Source organism: Gymnodraco acuticeps, unplaced genomic scaffold (genome assembly GCF_902827175.1).
Source record: "Gymnodraco acuticeps unplaced genomic scaffold, fGymAcu1.1, whole genome shotgun sequence".
Lineage (NCBI taxonomy): Eukaryota > Metazoa > Chordata > Actinopteri > Perciformes > Bathydraconidae > Gymnodraco > Gymnodraco acuticeps.
This window is the reverse complement of record NW_022990042.1, coordinates 3375827-3393890: the sequence shown is the minus strand read 5'-3', so window position 1 is coordinate 3393890 and position 18064 is coordinate 3375827. Positions and strand designations below refer to the sequence as shown.

At 42.8% G+C, this 18064-nt stretch overlaps 2 protein-coding genes across 2 annotated transcripts in view; one reads left to right on the top strand and one right to left on the bottom strand.

The window, feature by feature from the left end:
- LOC117545622 overlaps positions 1 to 18064 on the top strand; it is a 44640-nt gene that overhangs the window by 13970 nt on the left and 12606 nt on the right. The window contains 4 exon segments of the mRNA XM_034215476.1: positions 2143 to 2356; positions 4884 to 4982; positions 5549 to 5627; positions 6081 to 6145. Coding sequence (XP_034071367.1) covers positions 2143 to 2356; positions 4884 to 4982; positions 5549 to 5627; positions 6081 to 6145 — 457 coding nt within the window.
- On the bottom strand, positions 8157 to 12345 carry LOC117545514 (beta-1,3-galactosyltransferase 2-like). Its single transcript, XM_034215329.1, has 2 exons — positions 11555 to 12345; positions 8157 to 10145 (listed from the first exon to the last, which is right to left on the bottom strand). Exon 2 carries the CDS (start codon positions 9917 to 9919, stop codon positions 8660 to 8662), a length of 1260 nt encoding a protein of 419 aa, XP_034071220.1. The 5' UTR covers positions 9920 to 10145; positions 11555 to 12345; the 3' UTR covers positions 8157 to 8659.

Genomic DNA, 18064 nt, shown 5'->3' with positions numbered 1-18064 from the left:
TTTATTAAAACAATATCTTAATTTCACAAGTTATAATTGAAACGTGTGGTTGTGAAATTCATTTATTTATTTTTGGCTTCATGACGGTTGGAAGGACTATCATTTTAGTTCACACGTCCATACTTGAGTGTTAGTTGCATGAGATGTTTTGTTAATATATAATAATATGAATAGTGTGTGGATATGTCTGACGGTCTGTGTGGACCCCAGAAACCAGAGGTGTGGACTCGAGTCACATGACTTGGACTTGAGTCACCAATTTGATGACTTTGGACTCGACTTGACAAAATCACAAAACACTTGCGACTTGGACTTGAACACCAATTACTCGGGACTTGCGCCTTCTGACTTGAGGTGACTTGATAATTTAATTCAGAGGTCTCCAACACGCCGATCGCGAGCTGCCGCTAGAAGAGCAGACTCCCGTCAGGGAGAACAGAATCTTCAGCCGCTCCTACTCTTGCTGAGAATCCTTGCAGGCAGGGGCGGGACTTTATTTAGCTGGGCCACCATGCGGCCAATCATATGCGAGGACACACTAGGATCATACCATTATGTGAAAGAAGGGTGGGGGGCAGACGCTCCAAAGACAGCAGGTGTCGTGGTACAGGACAGGGAGACGGATTTAAATGCAAGCGCGTTGGAAAAAGTCAAGAAATGACCGAAAAAAGAAGCAGCATCTGCTGCATTTCAATGATATTGGAGAAAGCAAATCTGAGTGCAGGATTTGTAAAATGAAAATAACCTTCAGAGCGGTTTTTTTTTTTGGTAACCTCAGGATTTATTGTCAGGTGGGAGAAGTTCAGATCTTGTACTTGAGTAAAAGTACCAGAGTCTAGGAATACTCGGTTACAATAAAAAGTCCTGCATTCAAAATGTTACTCAAGTAAAAGTAGAAAAGTATTATCATCAAAATATAGTTAAAGTACCTGCAGAGGGATCTAGATTCAGGTGTTCTTTTCCCCATAGAGACGCCTGGCTGCACATTATCCCTTACATTAAGATAGATTGTGGGTCCCTTATAACATGTTGTACACAGTGGAAATAAACATTCTGGTTACCTCAACATCAGGGATCTTATCCATTAAACTCCTTCTGAATCAAATCGTCACGGTAGCCTACTGATCCCTCTTAAATTAGAAAAACACACGTTACTTTACCAGCAGAGAGAAAATGGATTATTAAATTATTAATGTGACTAATAAAGAGCGGTTTGATTATTAAGTATTATTCTGTTGATCGATGTTATTACATTTGGTGAAAAGCACAAAAGGACTTGTTTATGACTCGTTTTGTCAAAGTTTAGGACTTGACTTGAACTTGCCCATCCTGATTTGAGACTTGACTCGGACTTGCAAAACAATGACTTGGTCCCACCTCTGCCAGAAACACTAGCTAAAGCTCATGATAGTGCCTATTGGGATCCTAATAAAGATAAATATCTATTTAAATTAGGGATGCTCCGATCGATATCGGCCGATATTCACTCTCTGCCGATCGATCGGTGCTCTCTATAAAGGCCGATCGTGAGAGCCGATCACATGAAGTAAAATACATGACTCTGTGTGCGGCAAAACAAGCTCGCCAAAATGGCTTCACCGGTCTGGCAGTATTTAAGGTGTCCGAAAAAGACAATAAAATTGCGGTATGCAACGTGTGTGAAGCAGAAATCCTGCAGCTCCACCCGCTGAGACGGACCGGTGAGCGGAGCGAAACACACAAGAGTTAGACCTAACACACTTAGCTATTGTATCTACCTCTGGAACAAGCTAAACTAGTATGTATTCTTCCCTGTCGGGTCACTCATTACTCGATCAGTGAGCTGCATGAGATCCTGGAGAGAGAGAGAGGGAGAGAGGAAAAGAGAGCGCTCATTTCTCCCGTGTTATTATCCAAAGTGAATGTAAACTTGAATAATGTACATCATTTGAATGTAATAATTATGTTGGTTGTTGTTTGTGGAAGCGCCAGTGAATGAGCATTAACTGAGTTTTAAACATCACTTTAAATGGAAGACCCCCATAGGCCCCGCCCGTCCACTCGACCGGTATCGGCCGATACTGATTCTGGCGATCGGCCCCAAAATTGGCGATCGGAGCATCCCTAATTTAAATGATCTTCACTATCATCCTCTTCTTCCAGATCACTGTCTGAGGCCATGTCTGTGGAGAAAATCGCCGCCATCAAAGCCAAGATCATGGCCAAGAAACGTTCCACCATCAAAACAGATCTGGACGATGACATCACCCTGAAGCAGAGGAGCTTCGTGGACGCAGAAGTGGATGTGACCAGAGACATTGTCAGCAGAGAGAGGGTGTGGAGGACCAGGACCACCATCCTGCAGAGCACCGGGAAGGTCAGAGTCCAGCTATTGGTATCCAATCACTGTGACAATTCACCCAACCACTGGAATAATTAACAAAGTATATTCCATAAAACAATTGATAGGAATGCTATATAAAGTAGAGAAATCAACAAATGATGTACATTTTAGGGATCCAACGATACATTGGCCTAACATCAGAATCACCCTGTGTTAGCTGTAACATTTAAATATGGTAACATGCTCTCATGGCAGTAACCGATGTTTATCCGTTTCACTCGGCAATGTGACCAAGTACAGTTATCAAAGGTTACATTGGCTGTAAAAAAATATCTGAAGACTAACACATGCATGCTCTGTTATTTTATGACATACCATTTGATTAAATATAATTGTTTTGCTATTTAAAAAAATGACGGGTTACAGATTGAGGACAGCGAAGAAGTCAAACACTTGGTACTTCACATCTTCTCATTGAGGTGCTAATTATAGCAGGCTAAAGGGGCTGCTGTATACAAAACATGTAGAAATGTGTGCTCATTCAAAGTAACTGTGAAAAAGAACTGAGAGAAAGTTTGACCTTCTTTTATTTATAAAAACAATTAGTTTCCTAGGTGAAATGAGTAATAAGTAACAAAACAAGAAACAGAAAATCTTGGCTGGAGATTTCCAGTCTCTGCATATCTAGTGATTATATAATATTTTTAAGCATTACCAGATATTCAATTTGCCATTATTGTGACCATTTAGCAGTGCCTTCAAACGGTGCATGTATGAGAGACTTTGTAGCACTTAAATGTGCATACCTGATCCAAAAATGCCCCGACCGTATTTATCAAACGTGCTGAACTCTCTGCCACATTTGTGTCAGAATAAGACAGCCCAACTGGTTACCACACCCTGAGTGTGTAGCTAAATAGAAAGCCCAACCACTAGATGGCAGCAGCAGAATGTTTTTCACCCCGAGTGTTAGCTGGGAAATAATGAGTTTTTATCACTGAAGGACTTTGGCATGCTCATCTCAAATCCATGATATTGTCCAGTGGCCATATGTTTACAGTAATTATTCCGGCAGCCTTTAAACCATTTTCCATATCTAATCTGTACACAGATGGCCAAATCTAAAATGTATCCCTTGCGCCACATCATTTTAAGAAGAGCATTTTGCAGTTTGCTTTTAATACCAGGGCTCTCGACTAACTTTTTCCCCCATCCTCCCGGAACCGTCCCGAAATACAATCTAAGCCGTCCCGAAATTAATGTGGACCGTCCCGAATTTAAAATGTTAGTTTTTCTACATTATCATTAGTTAAAATCATTCAAAGTGACCTTTAACATAAATAAAACATCATACAAATCATTAGATGATAATTCATCAACCTTTTTATTTGAGTAAATCATTCAATCACATAAACAAAGGCCAAATATATTTAAACAAACACACAAACGAGAAAGTTACTCTAATATTGAATCCAATCAAGTCCCATCCAATTAACAAAACAATCCAACACTGTCCTGAAGACAGAACCCAGAGTAACCACTAACCAGGATGACAGTCTGTAACACAGTCAGGAGACCTTTACAAACGGCCCGCCCCCTCGCACACAGGCGGGAGAGAGAGATCTCGTCTGGATTGGAAAGCTCGAAAACACATCATAGACGCATGTTGTAGTCTTATTGCATATTAGAAACGGAGTTGGTGAAACTAAAACTGCGATATAATGTGTATGTAGCAATAATACATATGACATATATTTTTTAAATGTCTCCAGTACCGATAAAAAGTCCGATAACGTCGGAGCTTTTCGTTACCACTGTCTTTAATTCCGGCCCGGGGCCCGTTTAATACCGGGGCTCGGTACCCATCCCTACATGGGGAGAGGCAGCATATTGCTAAGAACTCAATACGATGGAGGGTTCTCATCTCAGCCTTATTACCCATAGGGGATGAAGAGGAGTAAGTAAATAAAGAGGCCGGCGCTCCAGGGTCTGGTTCTGCTGTGCGTTTTTGTGATGTAACGGTAAAACATTTCAGAATTCCTCCACGGGATGCCATGTACATCACTCAACCCGCGAAATACACACACTCAGTACATAGCTAGACCCGAGAAGCACAGCTGTAGCTACGTGTGTGTATTTCGAGGGTTGCTAAATGTTTTGTGCGTGTGTGTTTATGTTGACAATGTTGTCCTTAAGCTCGAGCCCTGTAATACAATTTCATATTTATTTTACACAATTGTATCTTTGTTGCATTAGGTTCTTTTATTGGTAGAGTTTTGGGGTTATTCATTTAGGGGTCTTTTAATGACTGAATAATTAAATCACAGTGTATTCACAATATTTTCCTTATTTGTAATAGACAACTTGAAAGCACATCATTCTATCCAGATATGTTGCAAATGGTTCTAATGAAGGACAGTTTCATGTGTAAGCCTTATGTCTGGTCCCAAAAGCCTTGATGTAACTCACTTACTGTTGTTCACCAAATTATGAAAAAATCATTTATTTTGTGCAAGGTGGTTGAATTCGGCACATCCTTCTCTCTCCTGTTCCTCTGCAGAACTTCTCCAAGAACATCTTCGCCATCCTTCAGTCGGTGAAAGCCAGAGAAGAAGGGCGCGCCCCCGAGCAGAGGCCCGCACCAAACACTACTCAAGTGGTAAGAAGGACATACCGTGTGCAGTAAATATGCGCTATATACAAGGATGTAAAACATAACTGAATACAGTGTTGGAGGCGGGGTACCATTCATTCCTATGAAAGTTGCTCAGTGGCGTTTAAAGCCTAAATGGCCAGACATGTGTCCATATATAGCTGAAAGCAGCACTAAGCCACTCCTTAAAGACAGTATAGCCCCGCCCCCTTTTCAGTCAAAACAAAGAATTGGCGCTAAGCGGGAAAGAATGCTTGGACGACCTCAGAAATTGTATTTACTGCCAGTTAAATGACAGCAGATATTCAGACCCAAAAGGGGTAGACGGAGACGTAAAGTACTCTGATGCGTTTCTCTCATAAGGCATGCATTTCAATAGCAAGTATTCCTTTATTTATTTTAGAAAATATGGTATCATTTATTTCCTAACAAAGCTCAAAATGAACTGAAAGGTTGTTATTTAACTTATTAAAGCAGTGGCAAGTCTATGAATTATTGCTTGGGTTTTGACCCTGTAGTGTCCTACTGACAGGCACATACAGTAACACATTATTTGTGTTTGATACATTCAGGACCCGTCCCTAAGGAACAAGCAACCTGTCCCTGCCGCCTACAACAGATACGATCAGGAGCGATTCAAAGGAAAAGAGGGTGAGTTTGATTTCTGCTTTTGTAGCTCATTTTAATCTTCGACAAATGTGTGTGTGTGCAGTACTCGCTACATGCTTTGCCCATCTTAATTTACACACAGATGACAACGCAAATGGAATGAAAAAAAAAGATTGAACAAAGATTACCAGGTGTAACAGCAATCCTGTTCACAGAAGTCGACTTTCTCTCGTTTCATGTCCTTCACATAAATGAGGGCGCTTTTTACATGTGATATTTGATTTGACAATAAAATATTATCATATTGAAAATCACTAAATTATTTTCTGCAAATTCCATTTTTCCCTCACGTTTTATATTGCATTTTAATCTGATATTTGTCAAATGTTCCTCATGTATGGTTCCTCAGTGTCATCATTGTATGTTATGCTTTCTTTTTTTAAATGTCCCATGTTATTCTGTCTGTAATCTACATATTCTGTGTTGTTTTTATAGAAACGGAGGGTTTCAAAATTGATACCATGGGCACCTACCACGGCATGACCCTGAAGTCAGTGACGGTAAGTGCTGATGGTGTTGTAAAGTGACTCATCCCATAGATACACTGCATGTGAATGCCACTCCATTTATAATCAAGGCTATCTGCTAGAGCATCTGCTAGTGTTATCATATTTTCGATTACTGCCATGTAATGACTTACAGCATCGGACTTCCCACCCACTTAATCTGTCTTTTGTAGCTAAATGAAGTTAAACAAACATGTTTTAAAAGGTAAAAAAGTAATGAGTTGGTGACTGTAACTCTGTGACATGAGTAGTAGTCTGCGGAACTTTTGTGCTACATATGACTTCAAATTTACTTTCTCAAATGTTATTTCTAGGAATACATATTATTGCATTACGTTTTGGTCGCTAGCTGAAGCTTTAACAAAATAAAGAGTAACTCAGTTATCTCTAATCATTAACCCATGGTTGTATAATTGAGTTAACTCCGTGTGTTGCTGATGTGGAAAAGTTACTCGTGGATGGGGCTACAGAGCTACTAGAAAGACAGTGGAACCCGGTGCATTCCTCCGTCTGCATGTGGTGCACTTTTGCTAAATGTTTAGACAAATTGCTCGTGTTACCGCCCTTACATGCTAAACTCTTATTGCACTATTGGCAACGAGCAGGGGTAGACATTAAGGGTAAAATGCCACTGGCCCTCCGGGCCGGTGGACTTGTATTATCACTGGCCCCACCAGTGTGACCACTGGCCCGGAGCATTCGTCCAAAAATAAATCCACTAATAATGAAGAAAATGAACACATTTGTTGCAATAGTAATTTATGCACTAACTACATTACTACTTGTACTACAACATTTGAATCATCAGTTCTTCCTCATTTTCCTCAATTGTTCATATTTGGTTTATTAAAATAATGATATTGTGGTCATTGTTAACAAATGCTATTATTATGAGTATTATTATTTGTATAATGCGCTTTCTGCCTTCCTGTCATTAGGAGTTAGAAATGTAATGGCTATAGATTAGATTAGAACCTTCATTATCCTAAACTGCTGGGACATTTCCCTATAGCCAATAACTTTATATTGTCTACTCTTCACTTACTTGTCAGCATAGCTCGGCATTGATGTACAGAGCCGACAGAAGACCTTGTTTATATTGGCATCATATTGAGAGGTGCAGCCAGTGACGCATCCTAAAACCAGGAAGTAAGCTGCTGGTTCCCTCCACAAAAAGCAATGGGATTTCTCCACAGGGTTTTGGAAAATAGCTGGAAATAAGGTCTGTGGAAAACAAACCTGTTTGATAAATGCACGTTTTGTTTGGACGCGTCACTGCACCACTAGAAGCCAACTCCATCGATCAAGCTGGCTGAAACGTTCTCTCCCTCTTCTTCTCATGCTCCCTGTCACTCTCCTTTAACTCCTCCGGTGACTTTCTTTCATTTGAAGATGGTTTTTGCCCGGTGCTTGGCCGGTTACCGCTGGTATTAAAAACATTTTGGCGAATGGTTAGGTGGCGCGATAGTCTGTAGTGAAGGAGCGCGCTCCCGCTCACGGGAGCCTGCTCGCGCTGCGCTCTGCAGCAAACAGCTCTTTGCTTTTCACCCAACAACGACAAGCGACTCACGAAACGCTATGTTGTAGCGTTGATAAACGAAACAATTTAACAAAATTGCTAGTCAAAATACCATGACCACAGGAACCATTTTTTTTTTTAAACAATATTTTTAGTGGCCCGAGCGGGCAAGTGGAAAGTACGTTATGCTGGCCCGGGGTGTCTAAATAGTGCTTCCGGGCCAGCGGGCCATTTATAATGTCGAGACCTGACGAGCATTGTCCACCTAGAGACGGGTAACATTTAACCACACCTTGGAGCGCTTCTCTCCGCCATCCCCGCCGTGTGTTGCTGCATGGAGCAGCCGCGTGTGTGTAAACTGCCCCGCCCCCTCGCACACAGACGGGGGAGAGAGATCTCGTCTGGATTGGAAAGATCGAAAATACACCATAGACGCATTTTTTGGTGTCTTTTTGCATATTAGAAATGAGTTGGCGACACTAAGACTGCGAGATAATGTTTATGTAGCAATAATACATATGACATGTATTTTTTAAATGTCTCCAGTACCGATAAAAAGACTGATAACGTTGGAGTTTAACGGCGTGTAAAACACACGTGACACCAACGAATCGACGACTGAATTAGTTGGCAACTAATTTGGTCATCGATTTTAATCGATTAAGTCGATTAGTTGTTGCACCCCTAGTAAACACATATTATTGAAAAACAGTAGCCTTTGCACCACAGTGACACATCTTATCCCATTGTAAAATATACCGCTGTACATTAACCCTCCAGTAGTTTGACATATAAACATTTCCCATCTTTAGTACAAAATTGGTGATTTTTTTTTGTTGAGAATTTGAGTTCTTACACAACATGAATGCAGAATTTGGAGTCACCATATGGTTCATGTGTGGATTCATCCCTTGATCTCAAGGTAAGAAAAGCATAAGCTGAGATGACATTGTATCCAAACAAAGAGTGTTTAATGATATTTTCTTAAGTTATTGAGCTGGTCTCTCTCTGTTCAGTCTATTGGAGCGTGTCCTCCCTGCTCTCGATATGTTGATGCAAGCGTTGTGTTTGTTGATCTGCAAGTGATGCCAGTATTTCAGCAGTTCATTGGGATGGAACCCATGTGACGTTATAAGATGGCTGTACTTGCAGCTTGAGTAAGAAACACGCCAGTGGTTGAACAGGAACTCATTGGGCGGAGGAGTGGGCTCGATCCGGAGCTTGGCCAGACATACTCCGACATACACATCCTCCAGATGCAGGTGGCGAATTCTTAGCGAAGCGCGATAGATTTTCATGGCCAAATCTCCGGAAAAGACATAACCAGTACCAGAGCAGAAGGTGGGATACTTGTCGCCCGGGTACAACTCAGGGGGCATGTACCACTTGCTGTCTTTGTTCCGGTTGGGTGCAAAGTTTCTCATGTTATTTCCTGTGAAGTAGTTATTCCGTAGCTGCTGTTCTGGCCTGAGCAGCTTGTAAACGAGGTTCTCCGTGTTGACGAACATGTCGCTGTCCGTCTTCATGACGTATCCGGCTTCTGGGCAGTGAATAGCAACCCAGTTCATTCCCATCAATGTCTTATAGGTCAGGTTTTTGTAGGAATCCAGAAAGTCCTGCTGAATGATATCATGATACCTCCGGCTTTCTGCCTCCAGCATCTTTTGCTGTAAAAGTCCCAGCTCTCCGTCGTTTTTCCCCAGCAGAAAGAGCCGGATGAAACCCACATCCGGGGCCACGCTTTCGTTCCCCCATGTCTGTCGTATGGCATTTCTTGCCTCCACCTGCCGAGCCTCTGTGGCTATCAGCAAAACCAGAAATGGTGCGGGTCTGCTGTCTGCGCATTTGTCTGGCTCGTTGAGGATATAAGTGAACGGTCCTTGGGTTATAGTGGCACTAAGATCTTCTTCTACACTTTGGCTAGTGTTGGCTGCCAGAGTGTTGTGAACACTTGGGTCCCCTTGAGGAGAGTAGACGGTATCCTTCTCACGGGAGCTCATGTTGGCATTGGGTTTGAAAGTTGGCTGAGGAACAATGACGAACCTCCACGCTGAATGCGGGGCGCTCATGTTCCATTTGGCTTTAGTGGTATGAAGTTCACCACCCCCGAACACCACAGGGTGACCCTTCCACCACTGCATACCTGTGATTTTAGGCAGGTGGACCAGAAACACCAGTAGACCCAACAGTGAGAGGAGATAGAGGAAGTTAGTGACGTGCGTACAGCAGTGCCGCCGTCTCCACTGCATGGTTTCAACAGGACCGATTCACTCACACAGTGTCACGTTTGTAAGGCTGATTGTCTTCTGACAAGTCCTCATCCCCTGGAGGCTGATTTATTCGCAGGATTGCTTAAAGGGCAAAAGTTGGTCTCATTTCTCATGTATGTTCATCACATGACAATCCCATACAATGATGTTGTCTGACAAGCCGTAAGCTGCTATTCTGCTCTTCTGTTGCATGTCATGTGATTGCCTAGGAGACAGAAGAAGACATATATGAGCAACAAGATACAGCATGTCACATTTAAATGGCTAGACTTTAATTATATGGACAACAAATAAGGTATGTACAACAAAGCCATGACATAAATATTCAGGGTACATTTCTAAGGTCAGTTAATTGTCATCAATTTGTAGACTTCAGTTAATCAACCTCCGTGTTCATGAAGTTGATTTAGCAAAAGCCAGAATTGGTCCCTTTCACTCTTTCGGCTAACACCCACAGCTCTAATCAGGCAGCTGCTATTAGATGATAAAAAGCTCTTATAACTGTATTGCTGCCCTGCACCAAACGACAGATGAACAATGTTAGTGACCAGCTGGTGAAAATATTGGAGCATTTAGCAGCCAGATATTTCCCTCAGGAGTTGGACACTGATACTAAAGCTAAAAGGAGAGCCAATTTGTGGACTTACATTTATCAAGCAACCAAATGTACTCTAAATGATGTATTATGTTGCTCTGTTACTTCTCAAAAGAGTAACTGTATGCTAACAAATTTGACGTATAAACCCAAGAGATTATATCTTCCTCTGCCCCAAGGTAGTATGCAATACATTTATTGTAGGTTGAGGTTTCCATGATCGTTTTATAATCCTAGTCTTTAGTTTTGAATCAAAGTCAGTTACCTCCTCTGCTGTCAGGATTATTTTTTTACAAAATCAAGTGCTTGTATTTAAAAAAAATGTTGTCTATTTTTCCATTTGTCTGAAAAACATGTATTTTTTTCATGCAAGTATCATAAAGTGAAACGACATCAAATCTATTTCCCTTCTTGCCTTGACTCTTTCCTGCCTCAGTCTCTCGTGGCCCCACAGATGAGGAACATCCAAAGGCTAAATACTCTTCTAGGAACTTCCCATGCACATTTATAACGATAAACATAATTCTGTATTCTGTAGGGTTAGTTCCCCAGCAGGCTAGAACAACAACATGCCGTTCACTGTAGACTTTCCTAGAAGTCACACTCACTTTTTGCTTTCTTAATATTTAACTGGACTTTCTTCCATGCGAAGTAACGTTTGTTAATAGTTAAACAACATACTTTGGCTCTTGAACAGCATCGAAATGAGTAATGGTTACAGAATGAAGAGCCTGTGTTTGCATGCTGCGAGCACCCAGAAGTCGAGTGTGGTCTCACAGTTTGTTACTTAGTTACACACTACCCTCTTAAAGGACCCCAACGAGACAAAGAGCGGTTTGTGAGATCGCACAGAAGCCCTGAAAAGACTTCTGTCGGCTCTCTTGCATGAATCAACCAAAATAGAACTAGTGTTTCCTTTTCATAAAGACACGCCCATCATATCCTCTACGGCACATAACCACTGAAACATTTGTCAGCTTAGCATTGAGGTAATTTGCATCTCAACAGCATAAACTCACCCGTTAGAATCTAGAAACTCATCTCTTTCTGGCAGCGATCGTTCTTGAATGTGATGCATTGCCCTTTTGGTCACTGCTCCTGCTGTGCCTATAGCCACATCACAATCACAAGCAGTGTGTGCTTCCTCCATTTATTTCCCCTCAATGTGCGTCAAATCTTCTTTAACCCAACCCACATGTGGCTACCCAAAATGAAGGGAGAATGTGGTCCTCTTACAGACACTCGTAGATGTCTACCACAGGCATGTGTCTAGGTGTGCGTGAGGACATGTGCCGAAGCTCCAGTGTTGCAGTCTCTCCATCTTCCTTGGCGCATTGTCCCCCGAGGCTGCCGCTGCTGCCTTTGGCCAGCGAGTAGAGAGCCAGTGGTTGGACAGCTAGCTGGGTGCTTTAACTGCCCCTGCTTATCCTGTTTTGTATATCAAACCAGCAGTGGTTAGATAATCTCTGCATGATTAACATGTCTTAAATCTCTCCGTTGGTGATGCTTTTCTTCTATTTTTGTGCTGATGCTCGTTTCCTTTCGCTCTTTCTTTATGATTCACATGCTCTGGTGTTGACATCCTTCCCCCTGTTCGCCTCTTGCTCCCTTTTCTCTGTTTCCATGTTCCTCTTTTTCACCCACCTCATTCACTGCGCTCTCTGCTGTGTTGTCTGCGAGACGGGTGAAAGCAGCAGCAGCAGCAGCGGGGGAGGAGGAAGACGAGCAGGCGGTAGTGCTTTGCTGTGCTCTGAAAAGCAGTTCGAGGCTCGGTGGCGATACGCTCTCCCACCACGTCACGCCGTCTCTGCTGCTGTTGCTGCCTGCTCTGTTAAAGAGGGGGGGGGGTGTTGGGCTGCTGGGCTGCTGACCTATTTGTATTCACGCCCATTCTCCAGTAAGAGGAATAAAGCACATCTCAATTTGGCATGCTGTGAAGTAAGACCAGAGGAAAGAGCCCTTCCTGTCGGGACTTACACATATCTTGTGGATTTCCTAATATGATTGAAAAATATTACTGCTTACATGAGCAATGACGGACAAGCACAACTCAAAAGCCCATTTACTCGCAGTCTTAAATGCTTCCAATGCCAGTCTATTGTATCAGATGTGAATTGGAACAATGTTTCCGCTTCGCTCAGTCAGCCGTGGGGGTCCACAATGCCAGAATGTTCATATCAATGCATTGTCATTTAAATTTGACCACGGTATGACTTGCAGCACTATTTTTTTTGTCCTGAGGAAGCCTTAGGAAAAATTGGGTGCTTTTTTTTTTGTGCTGATAGGTGTTTCTACAGTTGCAAGAAAAAGTATGTGAACCCTTTGGATTCTCCACACATAGCGTTGTGTGTTCCTTCCAAACAACTCAACTTTGGTTTCATCTGTCCACAGAATATGTTGCCAGTAGTGCTGTGGAACATCCAGGTGCTCTTTTGCAAACTTCAAACGTGCAGCAATGTTTTTTCTGGACAGCAGTGGCTTCCTCTGTGGTGTCCTCCCATGAACTCCATTCTTGTTCAGTGTTTTACGTATCGTAGATTCGTCAACAGAGATGTTAGCATGTGCCAGAGATTTCTTTAAGTCTCTAGCTGACAATAATGTTAATAATGTATTATAAAGCTGTGATTTAGAGCAGAGCATCTCTTGGTGCAAAATGGACTATCACTGATGGAGAGGAAGTACAAGCACCCAAGCTGCTGTGCTTCAGAAGAGCATTTTAGGTGTAATTGACAGTGATCCTGCAGTGGGTTTCATCCTGCAGCTATGGGGATCCTGATAGGAGGAGATGCATTGAATTTCAAATGGACCTCCGAGCCCACTCATAGTTTTTTAAATTTTTTATTATTATTAAAGAATTGCTGACAATGCGCAAATGTTATCCTGAAAACCACAGCTTTGGCACAAATGTTTTTGCTTTCCTAATGCTCACTTTAACATCAGAGCTGCTTTTATTGGCAGGCAGGAAGTGTCAGTTGACAGGATGGGGATGGGGCCTTGTAGCGACACATATTCAACTGCCTGCGTCATCAATCTGTTCCCTTTGCCAAGGACAAGCAACAAGAGGATTCAAAACAAGAGAAAGACACAACACATCGCTCAGAAAACCTTGAAGATGTATCACTGCACCCGCCTGAGGAATGTCTTGATTATGGGAAACCTGAGACAAATGGAGGAGTTTCCACCGCCCTTCACCCCCCCTATCACCTTTGAGGATACTCTTCCTTCACCCCACAGCTCTCTCTACTCACCCTCGCCCACCCTCCTTGAGATTGCTGAACACATGGAGATACAGGATGGCACCAATTCCTTCCTGGAGTTCAATGACCGCATTAAGGCGATACGCAGGGTTGGCAGCATGCCCTTTACCCCCGCCCCTCAACAATGCCCACCATCTCCCCCGTCTTCATCACCATGCCTATGTCAAACACCTCCCCCCCCCTTCAAGACACCATCTGCGGTCACCGAAGCCTAATAAGAATGTGTGTGTACCAGGCTTGGATTTTCGTCATTTTAGGGGCAAGGCCATTTGGCCTTTGGTGTCACACATTTTTTCAGGGCGGAAAGGCCACATGCCAGGGCACAAAGGCCATTGAGGGAAAAATTAGGATTTGGAGCTTACAAATAAATAACTTCACTTTCTAATGACAAAAAACAAATCACTTTTTTAATATCAATAATCGTATCATCATATAGGCCTATGCCTCCTTAGTATTACCGTATATAAAATGAAATACTTTACTTTGAATAATTAGTGTTTGCTATGTTTTCCATCTACTACTACTCCCATTCACAAATCCGAAATGAAATCTAAAAATCTAAAATTCTATTAATATGTAACAAATATATTCCATTTCAGAGCAGAAGAAACAGCCTTCAAGGGTCAAACTCTGCACATACATCATTCAGCAGTGCACAGTGAAGCTCCAACATCCAACTGTATGAACAAGCAATACTTTGAAATGCAAAAGTGTGTGCGTGTGTGTGTGTGTGTGCGCGTGTGTCTCTTTAATCAACTCCTCACAGCTCCTCATATCTGTTCAGAAACTGGACAAAAGTTAAAGATGTACAAACCACAGACTGTCTGTGTCATGACGAATACAGTCGCTGCTTTAATTCTGTCTTTAGGACGTTGTGAGTTTGGACGGAGCAGCTACAACGTTAGTTTAGCTTGATCGATCCAATCTCCATTCACAAAACACGCATTTTAAAAGGTTTTTCGCATGCCGTCTTGTCTGCACACTTGTCAAAGCATTAAAGCATGGTTTTTACTAACCGTTATCAGTATTAATTTTTACTTCGGCATCATTTTGAAACGTGTATAAAAATAGGTTAATTTGGTCGTAGTTGGTTTTTCCACCACAGTATTTACATGGAGATACGCCCCGCCCCCTCTCCAGCGCGTCCCGTTTGAATGACAGGAGTAAACACAGCTGATAGCCGCGGTGAAACTCCAGCGGTTAGAACAATGAGAGTATTCGCATCGCGTCCGTTGTGAACGCAGCATAATGCAGTTCAGAAACCACTGTTCTGACGCTTTTTAAAGCAACTTTTAACAGTGCGAGGGGCCCAAAGGCCATGGTGGCCGTAGGACGTACAATTATTTGTGGGGCATAACGGCCAGACCGAGGGGCTACGACGGCCATGGCCGCCGTGAAAATCCCACCCTGGTGTGTACAAAACGCAGCAAACTCTTACTGATATGTGCTGGGTCCGGTAATAGATTGAGAGCGGTGAATCAGCTTAGAAACAGGAAGTGCTCAAACGTTTGAGTTTATCAAATTTAGCAGTGACTCCATGTCAGCCACAAAATGTCACAAAATGTCTGACAGTGTGTTCAACAAACTTAAACTAGCTTTATTAAATGTCAGGTCTTTGGCAGGAAAAACGTTTTTAATCAATGATTTTATCACTGAGCACAATCTTGATTTTATGTTTTTAACAGAAACTTGGATTGAACAAAATAACAGTGCAGCTGTTCTTATCGAATCAACCCCTCCCAACTTTAGTTTTATGAGTCAGGAAAGAATGCATAAGAATGGAGGTGGAGTTGCTATTTTGTTCAATGATTCCCTTCAATGCAGGAAGACATCTTATGGGAACTTTGCTTCTTTTGAATATGTGGCCCTTCAGCTGAAATGCTCCTCTCGAGCTCTGAACAAAATGAACACATTTTACCGTGATTAATTGTAATACACGTTTCAAAATGATGCCAAAGTAACAACATACTGATACCAGTTAGTAAAAACCATGAATTAATGCTTTTACAAATCGGCAGGCGAAAAACCTTTTTTTAAATGTGTGTTTTCTGAATGGAGATCGGATCGATCAGGCTAAGCTAACGTTGTATATGCTCCGACCGTCCACACTCACAACAACGACCTATACAGACATAAATAAACAAGTGACTGTATTCGCCTTGACACAGACAGTCTGTATTTTGTACATGTTTAACTTTTGTCTAGTTTCTGAACAGATATGAGGAACTGTGAGCTCTGAGTGCTAACAGCTAACGGCTGATGTTTTGGTTTTGTGGTTCGCATTGGAGATGACGTCACGGCAGTTTTACGCAGCGTTGCTCCGCCTACACTGCGTTACTATAGTTACTGCCCCAGCTACTAAACTTGAATGGGAACGCAGCATAAAGTGAGCCTGGCCTACCAAGGCCTAACCATACCGTACTAAGCCGTGCTAGGTCCTGCAGTGGAAAAGCACCATAATAGCCAGCTTTTTTTGTCTCCTCTGTCATGGAGAAAGATTGAATAAAGCTAATGTGTCCCGAAACAATTTGTCAATAGCCTGAAGATGAATCACCAACCAATTTTGTAGTTGATTACGTATGTGACTAATTTAGGAAACTAAAATGTATTCTCGCTTCTTAAATGTTCGGATTTTATCTTTTTAGACTTGTGCATCAGACAACAAAAGTAATGTGGAGGCCTCACAAAGCCCTGGGATTTTGATGGGTAATATTCGCCATCTTAACAAGGTCTGCATGTTCTTCAGGCGCCTCTGTCAGTGTGAGCTTCGGCCTGCAGAAATGTCACTGGATGATGGATTACTGCTTGTCTGTGACCCTTAGTGTGCCCCCCCCCCCCCCTTAGAGCCCTGGCCTCCCATTCAACCAATCACGCACATGCATACAAACTCGCACGCATAACTACTTCTCTATGGTGAATCAATAGTGACATGGAGGGAGACCAGCAATGCGCAAAGAACTATGTTTTCCGAGGATAATTCTATTAACATGGAAAAAAGCTCAACGTTTCTTAATGGAGCTTCTTTATTTTCCCCTCACACAACTTTTTTTCTTAATCATTACATTGCATTTAGCTGACGCTTTTATCCAAAGCGACTTACAATAAGTACATTCGACCAGGAAGACACAACCTTGAAGAAAACAGAATCATATAAGTACATCAGGTTTCATAGAGCCAAAAGATTTCAAGTGCTACTCAACTGGCTATAGATAAGCCAGTCCTTTATTAGTATATAAGTGCTTTGTTAATAGTTCTATCGCTCGAAGTGGAGTCGAAAGAGATGAGTTTTCAGTCTGCGCCGGAAGATGTGCAAGCTATCTGCTGTCCTGATGTCAATGGGGAGCTCATAATACCATATTGGAGCCAGGATAGCAAACCCACGTGTTTTTGCCGATGGGAACTTGGGTCCCCCTCGCAGCGAGGGCGCAGCGAGTCGTTTGGCTGATGCAGAGCGTAGTGCACGCGCTGGGGTGTACGGTTTAACCATGTCCTGGATGTACGAAGGGCCAGATCCATTCGCAGCATGGTAAGCAAGTACCAGTGTCTTGAAGTGGATTCTAGCAGTTGCCGGAAGCCAGTGAAGGGAGCGGAGGAGCGGAGTGGTGTGGGAAAATTTAGGAAGGTTGAAGACCAGACGAGTCGCTGCATTCTGGATGAGCTGCAGAGGTCGGATGGCACATGCAGGTAGACCAGCCAGGAGGGAGTTGCAGTAGTCTAGGCGTGAGATGACGAGAGCCTGGACCAGAACCTGCGTCGCTTTCTGTGTCAGCTGGGGACGTATCTTCCTGATGTTGTAAAGCGTGTATCTGCAGCAACGGGTTGTGGCAGCTATGTTTGCAGTGAAGGACAGGTTGTTATCTAGGGTCACACCCAGATTCCTTGCAGTCTGAGTCGGGGAAACAACTGAGGTGCCGATGTTGATTGTTAGGTCAAGAGTGGGACAATCTTTTCCCGGAAGGAAAAGCAGCTCAGTCTTGTCAAGGTTGAGCTTGAGGTGATGAGCAGACATCCACTGAGAGATGTCAGCTAGACAAGCAGAGATGCGTGCGACGACCTGGGTCTCTGAGCGGGGAAAGGACAGAATTAATTGGGTGTCGTCAGCGTAGCAGTGGTATGAAAAACCATGCGGGCTAATGACTGATCCGAGTGAGTTTGTGTACAGGGGACAGAGGAGGGGACCAAGAACAGAGCCCTGAGGGACCCCTGTAGTTAATTGACAAGGGTGGGACTCAGACCCTCTCCTAGTCACCCTGTAGGTACGGTCTTTCAGAT